A 24,334-nucleotide genomic window follows, 5' to 3' on the forward strand; every position below is an offset into this window, starting at 1 on the left:
ACTCGTATTTCTTTGTGCTCCCAGGATCGTCATGACAGCCTTATCTCTCAAATAAAGCCTGTTACCTCATCTCTAATTGCTTATCCAAAGGCAGGCGAGCTCTAATTTCTCCGCATTAATAAATGACACCGAAGAAGAAGAGCTTTGTTTGCACTGGCTCGCTCAGGTTAACCAGCGTAACCCCCTGAGTGCATTAGGAAGCCTTGCGCTTCTCCAGCGGCCAAGGAGAGATGGTGTCCCCCTCAATCACAAGCAGCCTTTCGTTTATTTACTTTTTACTCATGTTCACGGCCCTATTCGCCTTTTCCTAATGAAAATACGTCGGTGACCTGGGTCACTGTTCTTCTCTCTGTGAGTACCTCCAAGTTGGGGGTAGCAACAGTTGCCTGGGAGGAGGGGTGGCCTCTGTGATTTCAAGGCTCACTCTCTTGGCCACCTGCTGCTCATCTTTCCTTCCAAGCCAAGAAGCTCTCCATGAACCTGGGCACTGATTCCTGTGGTGTACCCAGATTGTAATATGGCACCCGCTTTTCCTTTTTGAAGCCTTATGGGACATGGGCTTATGAATTTCAGAGGTGAATGTGAGGAGGGCAGGTTTGTGAGGGTCAGAGAATTGAAAGTGGCTGTTAGGCTCTGAATCAGTTCTGTGACTGTGCTACGTGGAATAGTGAGGATGCTTTGCTTCTCCCGGGACAGTGTGATCGCTCTTGTCACCTAGGAGTTCCTCTGATGATTTTAAGGTCCTCTAAATATGAGATATTTTCATACATCAGACGTGTAAGCTTATTTCCTTTCTTTTTCTCCTCAGAATGAAATGGATGATGTGCCCTTCTTTGATGTCCAACTGCCTTACGAATTGGCAATTAATATATTTCAGTACCTGAACAGGAAGGATCTTGGAAGGTGTGCGCAGGTAAGCTGTCATTAACCAGTGTTCCAGGTTTGCCGAAGTAGAATTACAGGCTCTAAAGCATTAATGAATTGGATAAGAATTGTACTTGAAGGAACGCAACCCTGAACTTAAAGGATCATTTCCCACGTCACCACTTGGTGTTCATCTCTTTATTGACCGACCCTGCAGTCTCAGTTCCGGCTGACCTCTTGCCGTGTGCCCAAGTCTGACAACTGTGCTCAGCCCTTATGGAGCTAGCCTGTGGTGCTCCTGTGGAGATGTGAGCCACTGGTTCAGACGAGGCTGTCATTAGGTTGGTAGCTGAGGGGTCAGCACAGGGCCAGAACAGTGAAGCCATGTTTTAGGCAGATAGTCCACATTTCCCTGTAACCACCAGAATCTCATTCAGTAAGGTGCAAGGCATGTGAGAACTTAGAGCCCATTGAGGAAACCGCAGATTAGCGTCACCCCCCTCATGCCTGCTGGGGGCCATGTGCCCATGGATTGGTCTGCTGGGAGGTTTCATCTAGGCCAGACTCTGTTGTGCACATGAATCACAGTAGAGCTTAATAAAAGGCAAATTTGGATCCAGAGGGTCTAGGGTAAGGTCAAGGAGCCCTGGTGACACAGTGGTTAAAGCACTCAGCTGCTAACCGCAAGGCCAGCTGTTCAAACCCACCAGCTGCTCTGGGGGAGAAAGGCGTGACAGTCTGCATCCATAAAGATTACAGCCTTGTAAACCTTAATGGGCAGTTCTCCTCTATCCTGTAGGGTCGCTATGAGTTGGAATTGACTCGATGGCAGTGGGTTTGGCTTTTTGGTTTGGAATACCAAACCCGTTTCTGTAGGGTTGATTCCAACTCTTAGCAACCTTATAGGACAGAGTATAACTGCCCCATAGAGTTTCCAAGTAGCAATTGGTATATTCGAACTGCCAACTTTTTTTTGGTTAGCAGCCGAGCTCTTAACACTGTGCCACCAGGGCCCCTTGGTTTGGGATAAAAAAACCAAAAACCAAACCCATTGCCATCAAGTTGATTCTGACTCATAGCAACCCTATAGGACAGAGTAGAACTGCCTCATAGAGTTTCCAAGGAGCACCTGGTGGATTTAAACTGCCAGCCTTTTGGTTAGCAGCCGTAGCACTTAACCACTACTCCGCCAGGCTTTCCTGGTTTGGGATGGGTTCTGATAATTCTGCATTTCTATCCAGTTCCAGGTGATGCTGATGTGGCCACACTTTGAGAGGCAAGAGTTTATGCCGTCAAGATTGTTATCTTTGTGTTTGGCCACAAGTTTATAATTGACTTCTCGTAAGTGTTATTGATTTGCTTAACATTTGGCTTTTAATGAACAACTGTGTTCCCCAGAAGACACTGAAGTGTCCGTTTTCCACACCTGCTAAAGAATTAGATTGTCTAGTGGTTACCATTTCCCATCCTGGATTCTATAATGATTTTATATACCTTCAAGAGAAAGGGATGAGTAAAACTGAGTGGTAGGAGAGCCATACACCAAGGTTCAAAGCACCACCAAGAATGCAAAGTTAAAAATACTAAGGTACTTTGAAGGTGGTGAAAACTGTAGCCAAATTTAGAATTTAGAGCTTGCCTGCTGCTTTGGCAGTTCAGTGAAGTAACAAATGATGCAGGGCAATTGAGAGAGTTTCAGGTGGTGTACTATTTCCTGATGAAGCATTTGCTTAATCAGTTATTTTTCTACTTAAATAGAAATTTGAAAAGGTTTTCGATGTTCTTGGTCGCCATAATATTACTTAAGCGGGGGTGTTGGCCAATATTTTTCTAGCAGAGTGGGTCTTTAGGAAATGATGGAAATTATTTAAATGCTGAAAGTCACTAAATGAAAATTTACTTAAGTGTATGTAAATCTTACAGCCTGCCGATTGCATCAAGTCAGAGTACCTGGATTGTCTTTTTCTTTTCCCTTGGAAATTTGATTTGTTATATTCTAACTTTACAGATTGGCTCTGCTCCCAAGAGTTGAAAACAAGGGTGTAGCTAAATGAGTCCAACTCCTGGATTTCAGCCTGATGCTGTTAGCCAAAGCCTTGGAACAGAGTCTGATAGCCAGCTGCTTTACACAAAGTCAGCATTAGATGATAAAATCTTCATTCTTGCTAGGGAGCTGCTGTTGAAGGAATCATTTCTTTTAACATTGCTTTTTGCTCTCTTGCTGTGTTAGAGGGCCATGCGGCTTTCACGTCTGCTGCTGGATTTCTCATCCAAAGAGCTAATCAGCTGAAGATAGGATCTAGTGGGAGAAGAGATCCTGCTTTTGGTGCAGTGGGGCTGCATTTCAGGGTAGATGGGTCATGCTGCTGAGATTATTCTGGACGTGTGAGCAGTTTAATTTGCAACACGGTAGTCCAGTTGTCCACCAGAATTCTGCCTCTTCGGCTGCTTGGATTTTTTGTTGTTATTGTTCAACCTAGTTTTTAGAACATATGGAGAAGAATTGAAAAATTCTTAAATAGAACCTCTTTAGTAGTGCGCAGTGGCCAGGGTGGCTCTGATCTATGAGGCCAGGCATTTTATAGAGCTTTCCCACTAATGACAGTGGATGGCCAGTAGTGTGCAGAATTGGCTTTGCTTTTTCAAACATTAAAGCAAAAACTAACAAGTAATAAAAATAAGTAGCATTTTTATTTGTTTCTTGTGGTGTTTTTATTTTTGAAAGCGGGAAAATGTCCTCCTATTGAATGGCATGTCCTGCTGCTTTATTATTTTATTTTAGAGGTGCTCTCCCCTTCCCCCGCCAGCCACCCCTCTCTTCTCTCTCTCATCTCTCTGTCTCTTTCTTTTTAATCTAGGTGCTTTGGGATTTTAGCAAAATTGGGCCAGTTATGTGAAATTGGCACCACGAGCTGTTATGTGTGCCCTTGGAGAAAACCTGTTTGCTTAGATCCTTATGCCAAATTGGTAACTGACAAAATAGTGAGGAACCCTGATTGAGGAGGACTTTTGAGATTTAATTATGCCACAAACTATGTTGGAGAACTGATTCTGGTTTGATTTTGCCTCCTTTCTGCATTTCCTCCCCTTCTCCTGCTTTATAATAAGGCTTTATGTGTTCAAAGTTGACGTCCTACTACGTTAGTTTGCAATCCTTGTGTACTTTTGATGCTCACCTCTCCACCTCCTTGTTATCAGTTGTACCTCGAGGGATTTAGTATGTCTGTGGGACGGTTTCATGCTGCGGTGTCTCTAAAACAGTGGTGTTTAATAAGCAAAGTTACGAGTTAGACAATTCATTGAACGTCTTCATTATTTTGCTACTTATAATTTTATATTTATCTTTTTTTGTGCCCACAGGATTCCTGGCACTTTACTCGATAATATTTTTAAATGGATAACAATTAAAAAATTACAAGTGGTTTGTTTTTATGAGAAAAATAAGCCTGCTGTTAGATGACAACATGAATAATTCTGAGGAATGATGAGTTTTAGGTATTATCATCATTTGTTTTTTTCAAACTTTTTATTTTGAAATAACTATAAATTCACAGGAAGTTGTAAAAACAGACCAAAAAAAAAGTACAGAGAAGTCTGGTGTGTCCTTCGCTTAGATTCCTCCAGTGGTAGCGTCTTACATAACTTCAGTGCAGTGTCACACCAGGAAATTGACAGTGGTACAGTCCATAGAGTTTATTTAGATTCCTCCGGTTCACATGCACTTATTTGTGTGTGTGCATTTAATTCTATGCAGTTTTATCAGACGTGTGGGTTCGTGTCACCACTGCCACAGTCAAGATACAGAACATTCCGTCATAAGGAACTCTATAGCCAGAGCCAGTTCTCCCCTATCTGTAACCCCAACCCCTGGCAACTGTGAAGCTGTTCTCCATCTCTACGACTTTGTCTCTTTTTGTTGTTCTCATGTTTTTAATATTTTAGTTACGTGTATTGCCTAATATGTAATTCTCTGTTGTACATAAGGTCATTGTATGAGTCGGAACCGACTCAACAGCACTTAACAGCAGTTTTAGAAACTTAGCTGCGTAGGCAACAGTGTCATGCAATTCAGATAAAAGGCAGAAAAGTATGCATAAAGAAAGCAATAAGGAAAAAAAGGAGGGTAAAGACTTTATGATAAAATTGGCAAGCAAGAAGTAGATGCTACCAAAATATAGAGGTAATTCTGGAACTAAAGTCCAGTACGTTAGATTTTGATATTTTCAAGTGTGAGGGAAAATGGGATCTTATATTCTTCCCAGGTGTCCAAATAGGGTAAACTAAAATTTCAGTGCTTATAAGCACAAGATCTTTTTTTTAAAATTTTGCTTTAGGCGAAAGTTTACAGCTCAAGTTAATTTCTCATACAAAAATTTATACACACGTTGTTTTGTGATACTGTTTACAGTCCCCACAATGTGTCAGCACACTCCCGCTTTCTACCCCGTGTTCCCTGTGTGCCTTCCTGCCTTCTCATCATGCCTTCGGACAGGAGCCGCCCATTTGGTCTCATGTATCTGATTGAACTAAGAAGTACATTCCTTGTGTGTATTATTTTTTGTTTTACGGTCCTGTCTGATCTTTGTCTGAAGAGTGGGCTTTGGGAATGGTTTCTGTTCTGGGTTAACAGAGAATCCGGGGGCCACCAGTTTTAGGGGTTCCTCTAGTCTGTGTCAGAAAATTAAGTCCGGTCTTTTTACTTAAGCATAAGATCTTAATGAAAGTCGAGAATTCATAGCCAAGTAAGGCTGAATTGATTTTCATGGCAGAAATGATTCTGAAGGCCTGCGGTTGCTGGCAGGGTTCCTTTAGTGCTTAACTCCCATGTTTGCCACTGGACGTTTCTCTCAAGAAGATACCTGGAAGGTTCCTTGCATGCCTGAGACCCAGGCACCTTTAGGAGTTCCCTCTTAATTTACCTGGCTGCAGCAGCTGCCTCTTAAGGAGTTTAGGGAAAAGCAGAGCAACTCCAGAAAAGAAAAAAGATTGAGAGCTAGATGAAATAAGAATGGCAAAATATTGTAGTCATTGAACTGAGTGATGTGTACTTGGGAGTTCTTTATATACTCTACTTTTGTGTGCTAGACATTTTCCACAGTTAGAAAGTTCATAAAGAGAAAAAGAGGAAAGCAAGAAAAAGATTGCGTTTGAATAAGAAAGTCAGACCTGCTGAGGACAGTACCTGTCAGGAGCTGAGCTATTTGTATGACCTTTGAAAATCAAAGCAATCCAGTTTTTTTCAAAGTTAAATTTAAAAATTGGACTTACCTATATGGGTTCAAATGGACAATAGTAACTCAAAATATTAGATAGGAACCTTAGAGGGCAGTGAGTTAATGGGGAGGAAAAACTCAGAGGAGGAGGATGAGAATGGTTGCAGAACTCGAAGAATGTAATCACTGTCACTGAATTGTACGTGTAGAAACAGTGGAGTTGGTGTGTGTTTTGCTGTGTGTATTCTCAACAATAAAATTTTTAAAAAGTTGGACTTATTCTTTCATCTCTGTAATTATTTACGCTATGTACCATGTACCATTCTAGACAATGAGTTACAGCAGTGAACAAAACAGATTAAGAAACCCTGCCATCAGAGGGCTTACGTTACGTGCAGTAAACACGTAATTAAGTATAGAAGATAACAGATGGTGGTGATGCTGGAGATAGGATACAATTTTAAATGGCCAGGGGTGACTTCACAGAGAAGGTGACCTTTGAGCAAGACCTAAAGGAGGGATAATGTAAGCTGTGCAGGTGTCTTGCAAAGGGGAATAGCAGCGCAAAGGCCCGGAGGCAGAGCATGCCTGTTGAGCTTGAGAAATAGCCAAAAGGTCAGAGTGGCCGGGGTACAGTGAAGGGGATATGAGCAGGAGATAAAGTATAAGAGATAAGGAAAGAATGTCAAAATGAGGCATTGTTTTAAAAAAATGTGCTTTAAGTGACGTTTACAAATCAAGTCAATCTCTCATACAAAAACTTATACACGTTTTGCTGTGTACTCCTGGCTGCTCTCCCCCTAATGAGACAACACACTCCTTTCCACCCTTTATTCCCCTGGACCATTCAACCAGCTCCTGTCCCCCTCTGTCTTCTTGTCTCACCTCTGGACAGGAGCTGCCCACATAGTCTCATGTGTCTGCTTGAGCCAAGAAGCTTACTCCTTACCAGTATCATTTCCTGGCTTATAGTCTAGCCTAATCCCTGACTGAGAGTTGGCTTCAGGGATGGTTCCAGTCTTGGGCTAACAGAGGATCCCTCTAGTTTCAGTCAGACCATTAAATCTGGTCTTTTTATGAGAATTTGAGGTCCGCATCCCACTATTCTTCTGCTCCATCAGGGATTCTCTGTTGTGTTCCCTGTCAGGGTGGTCATCAGTTGTAGCCGGGCACCATCTGATTCTTCTGATCTCAGGCTGATGTAGTCTCTGGTTTATGTGGTCCTTTCTGTCTCTTGGGTTCATATTTACGTTGTGTCTCTGGTGTTCTTCATTCTCCTTTGCTCCAGATGGGTTGAGATCAATTGATATATCTTAGATGGCCACTTGCTAGTGTTTAAGACCCCAGACGCCACTCACCAAAATGAGATGCAGAACTTTTTCTTAATACATTTTGTTACCCCAGTTGACCTAGATGTCTTCTGAAACCATGATCCCCAGGCCCCCATTCCTGCTACTCTGGCCTTTGAAGCCTTTGGTTGTATTCAGGAAACTTCTTAGCTTTTGGTTTAGTACAGTTGTGCTGACCTCCCGTGTGTTGTGTTGTCTTCACTTAAAATAGTTCTTGTCTATTATCTAATCAGTGAATACTCCTCTCCCTCCCTCCCTACCGTCATAACTATTAACGAACGTTTCTTGTGTGTTTAAACTTTTTTTGAGTCCTTACAATAGTATCATATGATACTTGTCCTTTTGTAACTAATTTCACCCAGCATAATGCCTTCCAGATTCCTCCATGTTATGAGATGCTTCATGAATTCATCATTGTTCTTAATTGTTGTGTAGTATTTCATTGTGTGAATATACCATAATTTTTAATGCATTTATCCGTTGATGGGCATCTAGATTGCTTCCATTTTTTTGCTGTTGTAAACAGTGCTGCATTGAACATGGTTGTACATACATCTGTTTGTGTAAGGACCCTTATTTCTCTAGGATATATTCCAGAAATGGTGTTGCTGGATGGTATGGTAGTTCTATTTCTAGCTTTTTAAGGAAGCGCCAAATCGATTTCCAAAGTGGTTGTACCGTTTTACCTTCCCACCAGCTGTGTTTAAGTGTTCCAGTCTCTCCACAACCTCTCCAGATTAATGCCAGCCTTGTTGGGGTGAGATGGTATCTCATTGTGGTTTTGATTTGCGTTTCTCTAATGGCTAATGCTCGTGAGCATTTCTTCATGTATCCGTTAGAATGTCTTCTTTGGTGAGGTGCCTGTTCATATCCTTTGCCCATTTTTTAATTGGGTTATTTGTCTTTTTGTTGAGTTTTTGCAGTGTCATATAGATTTTAAAGATCAGATGCCGGTAAGATTTGTCATAGCCAAAAACTTTTTCCCAGCCTGTAGGTAATCTTTTTACTTTCTTGGTGAGGTCTTTGGATGAGCATGAGTGTTTGATCTTTAGGTGCTCCCAGTTATCTAGTTTCTCTTCTGGTATTTGTGCATCATTGGTTATGTTTTGTATTCTGTTTATACCATGTATTAGGGCTCCTAGCATTGTCCCTATTTTTTTCTTCCTTGATCTTTATTGTTTTAGATTTTATATTTAGGTCTTTAATCCATTTTGAGTTAGTTTTTGTGCATGGAGTGAGGTACGGGTCTAGTTTCATTTTTTTTTTTTTTCTTGCCGATGGCTATCCACTTACGCCAGCACCATTTGTTAAGAGAAAGGCATTTAGTTCATTTAAAGGATTTGGACTTTTATTCTGAATGAGATGGGAAGCCATTGGAGTGTTCCAAGCAGGGGAATGACAAGATCTGACTTAAAACATTTTGCAAAAGATCATTTCGGCAAATGTGTGGAGAATAGGCTGGAGAATAGGACAGCAGCAGGGAGACCAGTTAAGAGGCTACTGAAATAATTTAAGCAAGAGAATATATTGGTTTGGACCAGGTTTGCCCTAGTAGAAGTATGCAGGGTCAAGAATGCTGATGGGTTGGATGTGGGGAGAGAAAGTCAACAAGGCTTCTAGGTGTTTGGCCTCAGCAACTGGAAGCATGAGGTTACCATTTACTGATGTGGGGGAGGCTGTGAGGTGAGCAAGTTTGGAGGGAAGATCAGACTCCTGCTTGAGATGCATGCTTACTAGAAATCCAAGTGGCAGTAATGTCAAGTAGACAGTTGACTCTGAGACTGGTGATGAGGAATGAGCTCTGGACTGAAGATAGAAATTTGGGAACTGTCAGCACACTGGTGGTATTTAAAGCCAGGAAACTGGATGAGATCATGAAGGAAGTGAGTGTAGACAGAGAAGGTGTTCAGAGTTGAGCCCTGGCACGCTACAGTGACTGGAGGCCAGGAGAGGAGGAGGAGCCAGCAAAGGAGACTGAGGAGGAGATACCTCTGAGGTAGGAAGAAAACCCAGAGTGTATGTATAGTCCCTGGGACCAAGGGATCAAAGTTTTCAAGGAGGAAAAGTGGTCAAAGGCGTTGCTGTTAGTCAGTGAGATGAGAACTGAGAAATGGCCATTGAATTTAACAACTTGAAAATCACTGATGACCTTGACCAGAATCAGTGGCATGGCGGGGGCAATAGCCTGATTGGAATGGGTTCATGAGCGAGTCGGAGGAGAGAGAATTGAGATGTCCACAAAGACAGCTCTTTTGAGGAGTTTTGCTGTAAAAGGTTGAATGGCATGTCCTTCCCAAGTAGACTTGGTATGTGAACATGTGACTAGAACAATGGCATTTTCCCCCTCTTTCTGGGCCTCACTCGTAACTCTATTCCAGGCAGAGTTAATAAAGCTAATTTTTGAGCCAAGGGCTTTTTTTCCCCCTTTTCTTTTTTTTCTTTTAATGCAGCAACTCACAGTGGTGCTATAAAGCAAAATGCTGGAGACACTTTTATTAGCAAATTCTTGCAGCTGAGGCTCACTCAGTTGGGCTTTTACTGGGCAGGGCCATTCCAATTCTGGTGTATTAAAGAAAGACCGTAAGGCCCTTTGGAAAATTCAGGCTTGTAAACTTGCTAGATTTAATACACTGTAAGAAACCCAAACGTTACCAAGATTTCCTTTTGGTGAGACCCTTTAAAATGGGCTTGTAAAATTTTAACTAGGTGTTTTTCTTGTTCATTTTTCCTTTAGAATTAAAAGACATTCCTAAAGCCTGTCATTTTTGTTCTCCTTTAAAAGAACAGAAAAAAAAAAAAAAAACCCACACCCTGCCCTTATAGTTTGCTAAAGAAGTTGTTGGTGCCATTTTTATCTTTAATACCTAATTGTGAGTGCAACCCTGATCCCTTTTTGGAAATAATTCTCACCTCTAGCACTTATAAATCCCTGAAAGAGATTTTTTGTTTGTAATCCAGGATTCGAACTTTATCCTGAATATTATTTTCTACAGATAAAGCACTTGCGATCCAGGGGTTGGGGTGAGGACAATGCACCAAAACATCAATTTTCTGTCCTTAGTTTTTCACCCCAGAAATCCTGTTGTACCAATTTCAGGTTGTGTTATTTAAAACTACTTGGCATTTTCCTTGAAACCGATGTGAAAATATGCTTTCAGCTTCCAAAGTTTTTAAGATCTGACGTATTTAAGACTTCCTGAAGGTCCCACTGAAAAGTTACCTCATTTGAAAGTGGCTGAAATTTGTACAGATTAGCTCACATGGAAACTCATCCAGAATGTTGAATTGAATTGGGGTCGTCTCGTTTGTAATCACTGGATTTGGATTCTGCTAAAATGCTGGCAATTCAAGGTCTTCATCTGACATAAAGCAGCCATGTAGCTAATTTTTAGACTACAAGATTACAAAGATTGTCCCGTTACGGGCCAGACTTGTGCTCCAACGTAACTGTAAGGACAGGGACCAAAACTTTCCCTTTTAAGTTCCCTGTAGCTCTCCCAACTCTGAGGAAGCAGCCCCCAGTTGGGCACATCCATGAGATGGCTTTCAGATGTGAAAGTCATCAGTTTGGCAGGCTGAGGTGGAACTTAGTGTCCAACACATACCTTAGTTGATTGACGATGAACCCATGTTAGTGTTCTCTAAAGCATCTTCTGCAGAGCACTAATCTTTGAGGTACTCTTCGCAAGAAGAGTTTAGGAACCAAATAAGTTTGGGGAATGCAGCTTCATACAGCTCCTTCTTTGAGAGTTTCAGCACATTGCAGTCTGTTGGAAGCTCTGAGAAGTCCTGCAGTGAAAAATTTTGCTTAGGTTTGTTTAAAGTTATCTGACAGTGGAATCCTTTTTGAGTTATTTATTAACCTCTTGAGAAGCTGTTGTACTGAACATGCTTTGGGAACTCTGTGTAATGAAATCCTGATTACATTTATATGCTCTTTCCTACTCTTAACTCCATTGTCCAGTAGAGTTATGTTTCATAATTTATATTTCATTGACTCCTGAAAAGAATTAGCCAGTGAAAACCTTATGAATAGCAGTGGAACACTGTCTGATATAGTGCCAGAAGATGAGCCCCTCAGGTTGGAAGGCATTGAAAATACAACTGGGGAAGAGCTGCCACCTCAAAGTAGAGTCAACCTTAATGATGTGGATGGGGTCAACCTTTTGGAACCTTCATTTGCTGATGTGGCATGACTCAAAATGAGAAGAAACAGCTGCAAACATCCATTAATAATCAGAACATGGAATTATGAAATATGAATCCAGGAAAATTGGGAACTGTCAAAAATGAACTAGAACACATAAACGTTGATATCCTAGGCATCAGTGAGCTGAAATGGACTGAATCGAACAATCGTATGGTCTATGTCAGGAATGACAGCTTGAAGAGGAGTGGCATTGTGTTCATTGTCAGAACATTTTAAGATCTACCCTGAAGTACAATGCTGTCAGTGATAAGAAAATACCCATATACCTAGAAGGAACACCAGTTAATATGACTATTATTCACATTTACACACCAACTACTGAGGCTAAAGATAAAGAAATGGAAGATTTTTACCAACTTTTGCAGCCTGAAATTGATTGAACTTACAGTCAGGGTGCATTGATAATGACTGATGATTGGAATATGAAAGTTGGAAACAAAGAAGGATCGGTAGTGGGGAAATATGGCCTTGATGATAGAAATGATCCTAGAGATCACATGATAAAATTTTGTTTAAGACCAATGACTTCTTCATTGCAAATACCATTTTTCACCAACATAAACAGTGACTATACATGTGGACCTCGCCAGATGGAATACACAGGAATCAGGACAACTACATCTGTGAAAGGACAAGATGGAAAAGGTCAATATCAGTCAGAACAAGGCCAGGGATTGACTGTGGAACAGACCATCAATTGCTCATGTGCAAGTTCGGGTTGAAACTGAAGAAAATTAGAACAAGTCCAGGAGATCAAAGTACGACCTTGAGTATATCCCACCTGAATTTAGAGACCGTCTTAAGAGTAGATTTGACGTGTTGAACGCTAATGACTGAAGACCAGATAAGTTGTGGAATGACAGAAGGACATCATACTTAAAGCAAAAGACTAGAAGGAAGGAAGACCGAAATGGAGGTCAGGAGAGACTTTGAAACTTACTCTTGAACATTAAGTAGCTAAAGCAAAAGGAAGAAATGATAAAGTAAAAGCTGAACAGAAGATTTCAAAGGATGGCTCAAGAAGACAAAGTTAGGTATTATAATGACATATGCAAAGGCCTGGAGATAGAAAGCCAGAAGGGAAGAATATGCTCAGCATTTCTCAAGCTGGAAGAACTGAAGAAAAATTCCAACCTTGAATTGCAATAGTGAAGGATTCTATGGGGAAGATACTAAACAATGCAGGAAGCATCAAAAGAGGAGAGAAGGGACTACACAGAGTCACTTTACCAAAAAGAATTGGCCGACATTCAGCCATTTCAGAGGTAGCATATGCGCAGGAACCAGTGGTACTGAAGGAAGAGGTCCAAGCTGCACTGAAGGCATTGGTGAAAAACAGCTCCAGGAATTGATGGAATACCAGTTGAAATGTATGAACAAACAGATGCAGTGCTGGAAGTGCTCGCTCATCTATGCTAAGAAATTTGGAAGTCAGCTACCTGGCCCACCAACTGGAGGAGATCCATATTTATGCTCGTTCCAAAGAAAAGTCATCCAACCGTATGTGGAAATTATCGGACAATATTGTTAATATCACACACAAGTAAAATTTTGCTGAAGATCATTTAAAAGCTGCTGTAGCAGTATATTGACAGGGAACTGCCAGAAACTCAAACTGGGTTCAGAAGAGGATGTGGAAGGAGGGCTATCCCTGCTGATGTCAGGTGGATCCTGGATGAAAGCAGACAATACCAGAAAGATGTTTACTTGTGCTTTATTGACTATGCAAAGGCCTCTGACTATGTGGATCATAACAAATTATGGATAACGTTATGAAGAATGGGAATTCCAGACAACACTTAATTGCGCTCACGAGGAACCTGTACATGGATCAAGAGGCAGTTGTTTAAACAGAACAAGGGAGTACTGCGTGGTTTAAATCAGGAAAGGTGTGCGTCAGAGTTGTATCCTTTCACCATGCTTATTCAATCTGTATGCTGAGCAAATAATCGGAGAAGCTGGACTGTATAAAGAAGAACGAGGCATCAGGATTGGAGGAAGACTTATTAATAACCTGCATTATGCAGATGACATGACCTTGCTTGCTGAAAGTGAAGAGGATTTGAAGCACTTACTGACAAAGATGAAAGACTATATAGCCTTCAGTTATGGATTACACCTCCATATAAAGAAAACAAAAATCTCACAACTGGACCAATAAACACCATGATAAATGGAGAAAATATTGAAGTTGTCAAGGATTTCATTTTACTTGGTTGCACAGTCTATGCCCATGGAAGCAGAAGTCAAGAAATCAGAAGAGGCATTGCATTGGGGAGATCTGCTGCAAAAGAGCTCTTTAAAGCATTGAAAAGCAAAGATATTACCTTGAAGACTAAGGTGTGCCTGACCCAAGCCATGGTGTTTTCAATCACCTCCTGTGTGTGCAGAAGCTGAAGGATGAATAAAGAGGACTGAAGAAGAATTGATGCCTTTGAATTATGGTGTTGGTGAAGAAGAGTGAATATGCTACCATGGACTGCCAGAAGAATGAACAAATCTGTCTTGGAAGAAGTACAGCCAGAATGTTCCTTACAAGCAAAGATGGTGAGACTATGTCTCACATACTTTTGACATGTTATCAGGAGGAATCCGTCCCTGGAGAAGGACATCATACTTGATAAAGTGCAGGGTCAGCAAGAAAGAGGGAGACCCTCAACGAGGTGGATTTTCACAGTGGCTGCAAGAATGGACTCAAGCATAACAATGATTGTGAGGATGGTGCAGGACCGGGCACTGTTTCATCCTGTTGTAATAGGGGTCTCTCTGAGTTGAAACCGACTACACAGCACCTAACAACAACGATAACAGCATTCACAGAAAAGGCTGGTGTACCCCAAAAATCAGAGAAAGTGGCCTTGTGTTCAGTAGTGGCCCTGTGTTTAGTTAGCACTCTCTGCTTTAGGGACCTCATGAGGGTCTCTGTATGTTACCCCTTATACCGTACTTAACCCCTTTTCCGGGGTTCTGTTAGGGGGAGTAGAATGTTCTGCTCTGTAATTATTTAAATTATGGTCTGCCCCATCACAGCCTATGTTGGTCTGTCCCTGTCTTGCTTCATGATTGTCCAGTCCCCAGACTCACTCTAGCACAGGCAGATGGACGGAGACCACCTGGGTAGTGCCATGGGTAGGCTCAGCTGTGGACCAAACATGCCAAAAATAAACCACGGACAAATGTGTTCTGTCTTCCCAAAGCTGGAGCTCTGGTGTTGTTGAGTCATTATCCCATTCTTTACTGCCTGACCACTTGTGATCAGTTGAGGGCTTGTTTCCCGACAGCCTATGGCTAAGGTGGAGAACGCTGCTGGATGACAGTGTGGTTAAGTGGGTTTGTAACTGATGCTGTGGCCATGCCCAGTGTGGCTTGCTTAATGGACCTGTGTCAGCCTGTGGAGAGGGTTCCAGTGTTTGCCACAGGACTTAGTCCTCAGCCCCATCTTGCTTAACTTTTTTTTAATAATTAAGATATGAGTGCCCACAGACCGTATTTTTGTAAGATTTGCAGATGACTTACGGATGGCAGAAGTAGCTAATGCAATGGATGGCAGAATTGGGATTCACAGATGATCTGAGGAGGCTAAAATGCTGGGTGAGGGGACCAGTGAGATGGGATTTAAAAAGGATACCAAAAACCAAACCCGTTGCTGTCAAGTAGATTCTGGGTCATGGTGACCCTGTAGGACAGAGCAGAACTGCCCCATAGGGTTTCTAAGGCTGTAGTCTTTGCAGAAGCAGACCGCCACATCTTTCTCCCTTGGAATGGCTGGTGGGTTTGAACTGCCAACCATTGGGTTAGCAGCAGAGTGCTTTAGCCACTGTGCTACCAGGGCTCCCTATGAGCCGCCTTGAGTTGGAATTGAGTCAACGGCAACAGATTTTTAAAAAGGATAGACAAAGTTAAGCACTTAGATTAAAAACGTAATACTGTTGATGTAAGAAGTAGACTTTTTTATTTGTTTAACTGCAGTTTGTGTTGAAAAGTCCCCTGAAGAATGATGAACATCAAATCCAGGTTACTGTTGGGGGGAAGATGTGATCACTGAGAGCTACACGGGAGTTTTATGCTTATTAGTAATATTTTATTTCTTAAGCAGAGTGGTGAGTCCATATAATATTCTTTATAGCCTTTTATTTGCTTTAAATATTTAATAAATTAAACAGACTCCAGAAGCTTTAGTGGACCATTAGTTCAGTAGACTTGATGAAGTGTCTACAACAAGTGAAGCAGTAAATTAGTGTCTGAGAAAAATCTGTTCATGGCACTTCACAGCCCATATTTCGGGTACTGTTCCGTCCTGATTACCACATATGAAGAGGGACATTGTGGATGCATAAGTATTAGGGTGCATGTGGAGAGGTGATGACTATGGAAACTAGCGTGAAAACAGTTAAGGGAAACAGGTAAGATCTTACCAACGAAGAATGACCAAGAGGAAATGTGATGACAGCCATTTGAAGGGATGTCATGTAGAGGAAGGAAGAGATTTTTTCTTCAAAAGGACAAAATTAGGGCCGTGGGTAGAATCAGTTTTGTACACAGCGGAAGGAAGCACTTTCTAATAGGCTTCTTTCAGGGGATCAGACTGACTTGGGAGTTCAGTTCTCTACTAGAAGCATTCAGAGAGAGGCTGGACTTCTACCTGCACGGATGCTGTGAGGAGCCTTCCTGCAATGAGGAGGCGATGCACCTAGGTGATCTCCAACCAAATCGGTCTGACTTGTGGTGACCACATGTGTGTCAGAGTAGAACTGTGCTCCGTAGAGGTTTCAGTGGCTGATTTTTTAGAAGTAGATTCTCAGGCCTTTCTTCTGAGACGTTTCTCAAATCTCCAGCCTTTGGTTAGCAGCTGAGCGCATTTCCTGTTTGCCCTACTTGGGGACTCCAGTTTATCTCCAAACCCTTCTTAATCCTTCAGTTTCTAAAACACTGAAGACTTGAGTGAATGTGACACCTTCAGCATTTCAGTGTGATACTTTGTTTCAGAAAAGTAACAGAAGTCCTTGTCACCTGTATTTCTGCTGCTGGGTCTAACTTCTGATCTGTATTCCACACAAAGTGTCTGTGTCTGCAGAGAAGATGACATAGGTGATATGACTGTTTGTCACACATAGGGCTTGCATGTACACATACACAGCAGAAGTGTAATTAAAGCAGCCAGAACTTCAAGGTGCCATCAGAGTACTCCCTTCATCAGTGTTATTTTGGCATACTTTTGATTGAATAAGGTAGTGTAGTAATGATTATTTTTTAGTATAGATTGCTTGAGTTGGAAAGTCAGAAATTTTGAGACTGAGACAAGCTGAGCTCTTAGATCCTGACTATTTTTTACTTTGAAAGATTTGAGCCTCTTTCTGCTGCCATGGGGTAGATAGAAACCCTTTTTAGATTTAATAAAAGTTCCTTATAAGAAAGTATGTTGTGGTTGTTGCTAGGTGCTGTTGAATCGGTTCCTACTCACAGCAACCCTGTGTACAACAGAAAGAAACACTGCCTGGTCCTGCGCCATCCTCACGGTTGTTGCCATGCTTGAGCCCATTGTTGGAGCCACCGTGCCCATCTCATTGAAGGGGCTTCCTCTGTTTCACTGACACTCTTCTTTGAGGCAGCTCTTCCCCAGTCGTATTTTGAGTGCCTTCCAATCTGAGGGACTCATCTTCTGGCACTGTATCAGACATTGTTCTGCTGCTATCCATAAGATTTTCATTGGCCAGTTTTCTCGGGAGTAGACTGCCAGGTCCTACTTCCTAGTTTGTCTTAGTCTGGAAGCTTCGCTGAAACCTGTCCACCGTGGGTGACCCTGTTGGTATTTGAAATACCGGCAGCATAGCTTCTAGCATTGCACTAGCATGCAAGCCACCACAGTATGACAAACTGACAGACGAGCGGTGGATAAGGAAGTATAAGGAAGCTAATGGCTGGCTTATTTAAGGTGATATTTAGAACAGCAAAATTTCTTAATTATGTCTTTGTGGGTCCTATATACCATGAGTCAGAGTGGACTTCATGGCGGCGAGTCTGCTTGGTTCTGTTTTATAGTGCTGTTAGCAGTGGTCTGTAGTAGTATCCACATACTCAAAAGTAATTGCATTTGTGGGGTACTTTTCTGTGAGCTCTTTGTAAGACACAACTGTCCTGTCGATGGGGTATGATTATTTACATTTCAAAGACAAGGAAACCGAGGCCATAACGTCATAAAATCTAGTGTTGTAAGGGACATTTTAGGGTCTGGCTCCTCCCTCCTGCCATCTCACAGAGGAGGAAAGGGGTGCACAGCTTAGTGACTTTGTCATAGTAGCACAGGTAGTTAGTGAAAAGCCTCTTAGTGGGAAAGAGTGTTGGTTTCTGTCCGTGAGTGTAACCAGATTTCTGTTACACCTTCCTGCTTCTTGATAATGCAGCTGATCATGCAGATATGGCCCTGAAAGTGTCACCAAATGGATATATGTTCCATCACTTTAGGTCTCCTTGGGAAAACCAGTGCGTAAAGGAACTCTGCCATGAGTTCTTTAGTAAAATGTAGGTGTTCTGAATATAAAGAACTCCCTTCCTAATTTTTAAATTTATAAGTTATAACTTTTATATATGAGAACTTCATGTGATTTTTGTCCTTTATTAATATGGTGTATTGTATTCATTGATTTTTTTATGATTAACCTACGTTGCCTTCCTGGGCTAAATCCTACTTGGTCATGGTGTGTAATACTTTTTTATGTTACTGGCTTTGTTTACTAGTATTTGCTGAAGATTTTTATGTGTGTATTCCCAGGAAATATTGATCTGTGTTTTTCTTTTCTTGTGATGTCTTTGTCTGTTTTAGAGATCAGGGTGATACTAGCCTCATAGAATGAGTTGGAAAGTGTTCTCTTCCATTTTTGGGAAGAGTTTCTAAGGATTGGTGTTAATTCTTCTTTAAACATTTGGTAAAATTTGCCAGTGAAGCCATCTGGGCCTGGACTTTGCTTTGTGGGAAGTTTTTTGATTACTAATTCAATTTATTTACTTCTTATAGGGCTATTCAGATTTTCTGTTTTTTCTTGAGGCAGTTTTGGTAGTTCGTGTCTTTTTAGGAATTTGTTCTTTTCATCTAGATTCTCTAATTTGTTTACATACAATAGTTTCTAATATAATGTGGTAACTCAGAAAATCAGATTGTCCCCCTTCCCCAGGGACTGTTGTTGTTGCTGTTCATCTTTTCTGTGCTCTTCTGTAAAGTTTGTATTTTTTGCCATCTTACGTCACGCCACTGAAGTCTGCTCACTTAACTTAGTCATCAGCTAATGATTGAACACAGATTTCCTTAGATGCCTTGAACAATAACTTGCCCAGCCTTTGCTGAGGGGCTTTCTATGTGTGTTGGGCCATGACTCCAGTGACCCAGTGGTTTACAACTCTGCCCTAGCCTTTACTTCCTGCTCACGCAGAGTCTCAAGGTCAGCAAGAGTTGACAAATTAGGGCCTTCTCAGGTTTTTTGTGGGCATACACACAGTCCTGTTAATGCACACGACATGCTTCATTCCCAGGAATATGTGAGAGATTTTCAAAGCCCCCTATGGACATCTCATTTCCCAGTTTTTCCTCTTAAGTTTTTTGGTCAGCCTCTTCTTACCCCCAACTGATAATGTCACTTCGGACCACTGCAGTGTTCAGCAGTTGCCCTGACTGTTCTTGACAAATACCTTGGGATAGGATTGAGTGAGCTCTGATTCAGGTCAAATGAAGACAAACCCTGAGAACGGAGCTTTTCACTGAGCTACCAGACAGGTCAAATAGTGACAGTTCTCTGGGGATGGAACTTTTGGGGAGCTCCAAACTTGTTCTGCCCCCTCCAGTGGCTGCTAGGCAGCTGGTTTTCACAGCTACCATAGTTATGAGGCCGTTGGTTTTCAAGGTTACTCTGGAGCTAGGGAGCAGCCCTGGTGGTGCAGTGGTTAAAGCGATCAACTGCTAACCGATCAGTAGTTCGAAACCACCAGTGGCTCCACTGGAGAAAGATGTGGCAGTCTGTTTCCTTTGAGATTTACAGCCTTGGAAACCCTGCGGGGTTGCTCTGAGTCAGAATCAACTCAACGGCAGTGAGTTTGGTTTTGGGTTTTTTGTGGAGCTGGGGAGAGGAGGTATGGGATCAGAGAAAGTTAAAATGCCAGTAAAGTTACTGTTCTTACCAAGATTCTGCTAGTTTTTCTTGAATAAATACTCGTTGGAATGTTGCAGGCCTTTAGTTAATTGTGAGAGTTAAAAAACGTTGATTTTGATCATTTTTGCCAGTATTCTCACTGATTTAATGGAAGAGGAGATATCTGGAGGTCTTCCCTCTGCCACCTTGAATGTGAACGCCCTATCGGTACTTCAGAAAACGAGGCACACTAGTGCAGCGAGAGCCTGTCCTGCACATGCATGTGTGCACGGTCTCACTTTGTTGCATGTTCTCTCTTGTCTGTGTATTTGATGTCTTGAAGTGGCCCTAAGGGAGTGTTTCAGAGCACAAGTTACTGTAAACTACTGGTCACTGCTCTCATTTTATTTGAAGTAAGTTGCAACCCTAGAATGGGGAGCAAACCTTGTGCACTTGATCCCTCATTACTAGACTGTGCTGCAGACCCCGTGTCATGTTGACCTGGTTATCCTGCCAGCACAGTCCATCTTTTGCAGTTCAGCCAACTTTGTACATTATACTGTGATGAAATCCGTCACTCCCCTAAGTTAGGGTTGGAAAAAACAATTAATAACCTAAAATGGCCCATTTCCTCTGGATACCGTTGGGATTTGAAATTCAGTCCAGACATAAGATTAATTTCTGTATGTCAGATCTTACAGGCCTAGTTAACAGCTTAAATTTTCTGGTAAAAAAATTTTTTTAATAAATCTGTACATTTAAAATCTAAATTCCCACATCTAATAAGAATTTGAGTTTTTTACATGACCAGAGGAGCCCTAGTGGTACAGTGGTTAAAGCACTTGACTGCTAACGGAAACATGGGCAGCCGCTCCTTGGAAACTGTTTGGGGCAGCTCTGCCCTGTCTTATAGGGTTGATATGAATTGGAATCGACTCAATGGCAGTGGGTTTGGTTGTTTTGCTCTTTGAGACATAACCAGAAGTCTCGAGTTATAGACAATTATTTGGTTACATCCTTTAATTCCAGAGGCCGTCAGTCTCTAGTTCTGTAAGATGAAATTACAAGTGCCTATTGGTAAAAAGTAATTTTGTTGTAAAAATCTGTATGATTGTGTAGCTGTTAACATGGTAAAGTGTGTACTTTTTGTCTCTCATGTTAATCATTTAATCGAGTAGTCTAAAATGCGATATTAGATGGTAGTACAACAGTTTTGAAATCTTGAAAGATAAAACTGGAAACATTTGCTTGTATTTTTTTTCACCTCGAAGTGTTTTGTTAATGAGCCACTTTATACTGCCATAAACCCAGGGCATTAATAAAGGCGTTGATTGATTTTTGGATGATAGGGGCTTCTCTAATTGCAGAGTTTGACATTTGTGTCACTTCTGCTGTTTTAGGTGAGCAAGACGTGGAAGGTGATTGCAGAAGATGAAGTGCTCTGGTACAGACTGTGCCAGCAGGAAGGGCACCTTCCCGAGAGCAGCATCTCTGATTATTCTTGCTGGAAGCTCATCTTCCAAGAGTGCCGAGCCAAGGAACACATGTTAAGGACCAACTGGAAGGTAGGCAGTGGCCAATATCGTTACCTGTAGAAGAATAGCCGGCCAAGGGTATGGGAGCCCAAGCTGGGGATTAAACTCAGTCCCTTGAATTATAGCCGGAGGTTCATTGCCAAAAGTGATGGTAAAGGAGTGTGCACATCCCCCTCAGCTGTTGGTGACTTCTTGCCCATTTTGTTCTCCTTTAGAATATCTGCCCCATTGTCAACCACACGATTTAGGAGCACCCTCTTGGTCTCGGGGAGAGGAAGGAGGAGATTGGGTGGCCAACCAGTTGCCCGCTGATGGTTTGGCTCTTTGGGGCCCCCTTTTGCTAATGTAGCCCCCTTTCTTTCACTTTTACCAACTCTCTGAATGGACAAAAAAAGCAAAAAGTACCACCTGAATACAAAAGAAGAACTGGAAAATGTTGATTCCAGTAAATGTCAGAGACAGATTATTAAATGTCTCTAAGTACTGTATTTGTTTCCCTCACATAACCTATTGGCTTGCTTCCATAACATTTATCACTTCAAAATCTCTGCAGAAATATTAGATCACAGCTCAGAATCTGCACAGTGAAGTGTTTCTGTAGGAAATAACTGTCAAGAACAGTGTTACCTAAAGCTGTCTGAAGCTTGACAAGACGCCATTGTGCTGATGGTGTTTCTTTTCCAGCTGGATATTTCCAGCTGGATATTCACTTGTCTGGAAAGGGCAGAATGATACTTTGTTTCCTGTCCTGTAAAGGTCAATCCTAATAGACTTTGAGGTTAACAAGCTCTTGCTCTTTACTGATGGTGACATATTGCCTGTGTGTATGCCTGAACCCAGTCACCTCATAACCTAATTAGTGATAGATACTCTTTTTTTTTTTTTAATTTTGATTGTGCTTTAAGTGAAAGTTTACACATCAAGTCAGCCTCCCATTCAAAACCTTATATATACCTTGCTATATATTTTTTTTTATATACTGCTTGTTGCTCTCCCCCTAATGAGACAGCACACTCCTTCTCCCCACCCTGTGTTTCCCTGTCCGTTCAGCCAGTTTCCGTCCCCCTCAGCCTTCACATCTCCCCTCCAGGCAGGAGCTGCCCAGATGTGACAGATATTCTTGACCTAGGCAACCTCACTAGTTTCTAGTGAAGTAAGAACGGTATTTCTCTAATTCGTGGTTTCATGACCGCAATACTGTAGACATTTTGGACCAGGTAATTCTTTGTTGGGGAGGGGGCTGCCCTGTGCATTGTAGGAGGTTGAGTAGCATCCCTGGCCTCTACCCATCAGATGCCGATAGCATTCTCCCACTCCCTTCAGTTGTAATAACCAAAAATGTCTCCACACATTGCCAAATGTCTCCCAGGGGGCAAAATTGCCCCTTGTGAGAACCACTGTTCTAGGGACAACTAGTCTAGCTACCCTTTCTTAGACCACTAAGACACCACCACTACATACAATCATGCTGGCCCCACAGGGTCAGTTTGCATCCATGCAAGGTAATAAACTCATCTCTTGGGGACCCACTCAGCCTCCTGTCTGCAGGCCTGATTAGGCTGGTGTGATGGGCACAAGTGAAAGGAAGGGATGAAAACCTGAAAAAGGAAGCAGTTTAGACAAACTGGGACCAGAAAGCAGAGGATCTAACCCTGGGCTGAGGGGTATGGTGGGGGGATTTAAAGAAGGCCGGAGAGTTGGGCATTAACTGGGGCCTTCCAGCCCAGAAAGATGTGATAGTTTAAGGGGGATTTGTGAGTGAGGCTGTCAGAGATAGTCATTGTCCCTGGCTCAAATTCAGAGGTGTCAGATCTGGAGGGAGAAAGTAGCAGGTAAATTTTTTGCTTCCTCTTTGGTATTAGAGAAAGCGAGGGAGGAAGGCAGGTACAGCCTCATCAGCTGGGCTGGAGGCGGCAGAAGTGAAGGTGTTTAAAGATCCACCTTAGAGCATTTGGCACTTCACAAAAAAAAAAAAAAAAAAAACACAACAGTTATGTACAATTTAATTGAACGTCTATTTTTGTTTTTCCCTAACAAGCACGAAGCCATATGTTTGGTAGGTGCTCAGTACAAGGTTGTTGATTGAGTGAACCGGAGTCAAACTGCAGGCAGAATATAAGGGAGCTAAAAAAAAAAAAAAAAAAATTTTTTTTTTTTTCCTCTTTGGAGTGTCTTAGGCCAGGTTCCTGACACTGGTAACAGTGAGAAGTACATAAATGAGATTTTAGATGATGAATCGTTCCTTAAATGTAACAGTGGGATTTTTTTTTTTTGTTTGTTGTGCTTTAAGTGAAAGTTTACAATTCAAGTCAGTTTCTCATACAAAAACTTATACACACATCTTTATGTGACCCTAGTTGTTCTCCCTATAGTGTGACGGTACACTCCTCTCCACCCTGTATTTCCCGTGGCCATTCAGCCAGCAACAGTGGGATTCTTTTTTTTTTTAAAAACCATGAATCTTTTTTTTTTTTTTTTAAGGGGGACGGTCGGGTTGACCAGGGCTGACCTTTTTTTTTTTTTTTTAATAATTTTTATTGAGCTTTAAGCGAACGTTTACGAATCAAGTCAGTCTGTCACATATAAGGTTATATACACCTTACTCCATACTCCCACTTACTCTCCCCCTAATGAGTCAGCCCTTCCGGTCTCTCCTTCCGTGACAATTTTGCCAGCTTCCAACCCTCTCTACCCTCCTATCTCCCCTCCAGACAGGAGATGCCAACACAGTCTCAAGTGTCCACCTGATACAATTCGCTCGCTCTTCATTAGCATCTCTCTCCAATCCATTGTCCAGTCCCTTCCATGTCTGATGAGTTGTCTTCGGAAGTGGTTCCTGTCCTGTGCCAACAGAAGTTTTGGGGACCATGACCGCCGGGATGCCTCTAGTCTCAGTCAGACCATTAAGTCTGGTCTTTTTATGAGATTTTTATGAGATCCCACTGATCTCCTGCTCCCTCAGGGGTTCTCTGTTGTGCTCCCTGTCAGGGCAGTCATCGATTGTGGCTGGGCACCATCTAGTTCTTCTGGTCTCAGGATGATGTAA

At 42.0% G+C, this 24,334-nt stretch overlaps 1 protein-coding gene across 1 annotated transcript in view; it reads left to right on the forward strand.

Moving 5' to 3' along the window:
- FBXW8 (F-box and WD repeat domain containing 8) overlaps positions 1-24,334 on the forward strand; it is a 139,338-nt gene that overhangs the window by 17,034 nt on the left and 97,970 nt on the right. The window contains exons 2-3 of the mRNA XM_064272262.1: positions 809-913; positions 21,154-21,318. Coding sequence (XP_064128332.1) covers positions 809-913; positions 21,154-21,318 — 270 coding nt within the window. The remainder of the gene's footprint in view (positions 1-808; positions 914-21,153; positions 21,319-24,334) is intronic.

This window comes from Loxodonta africana, chromosome 19 (genome assembly GCF_030014295.1).
Source record: "Loxodonta africana isolate mLoxAfr1 chromosome 19, mLoxAfr1.hap2, whole genome shotgun sequence".
Taxonomy (NCBI): Eukaryota; Metazoa; Chordata; class Mammalia; order Proboscidea; family Elephantidae; genus Loxodonta; species Loxodonta africana.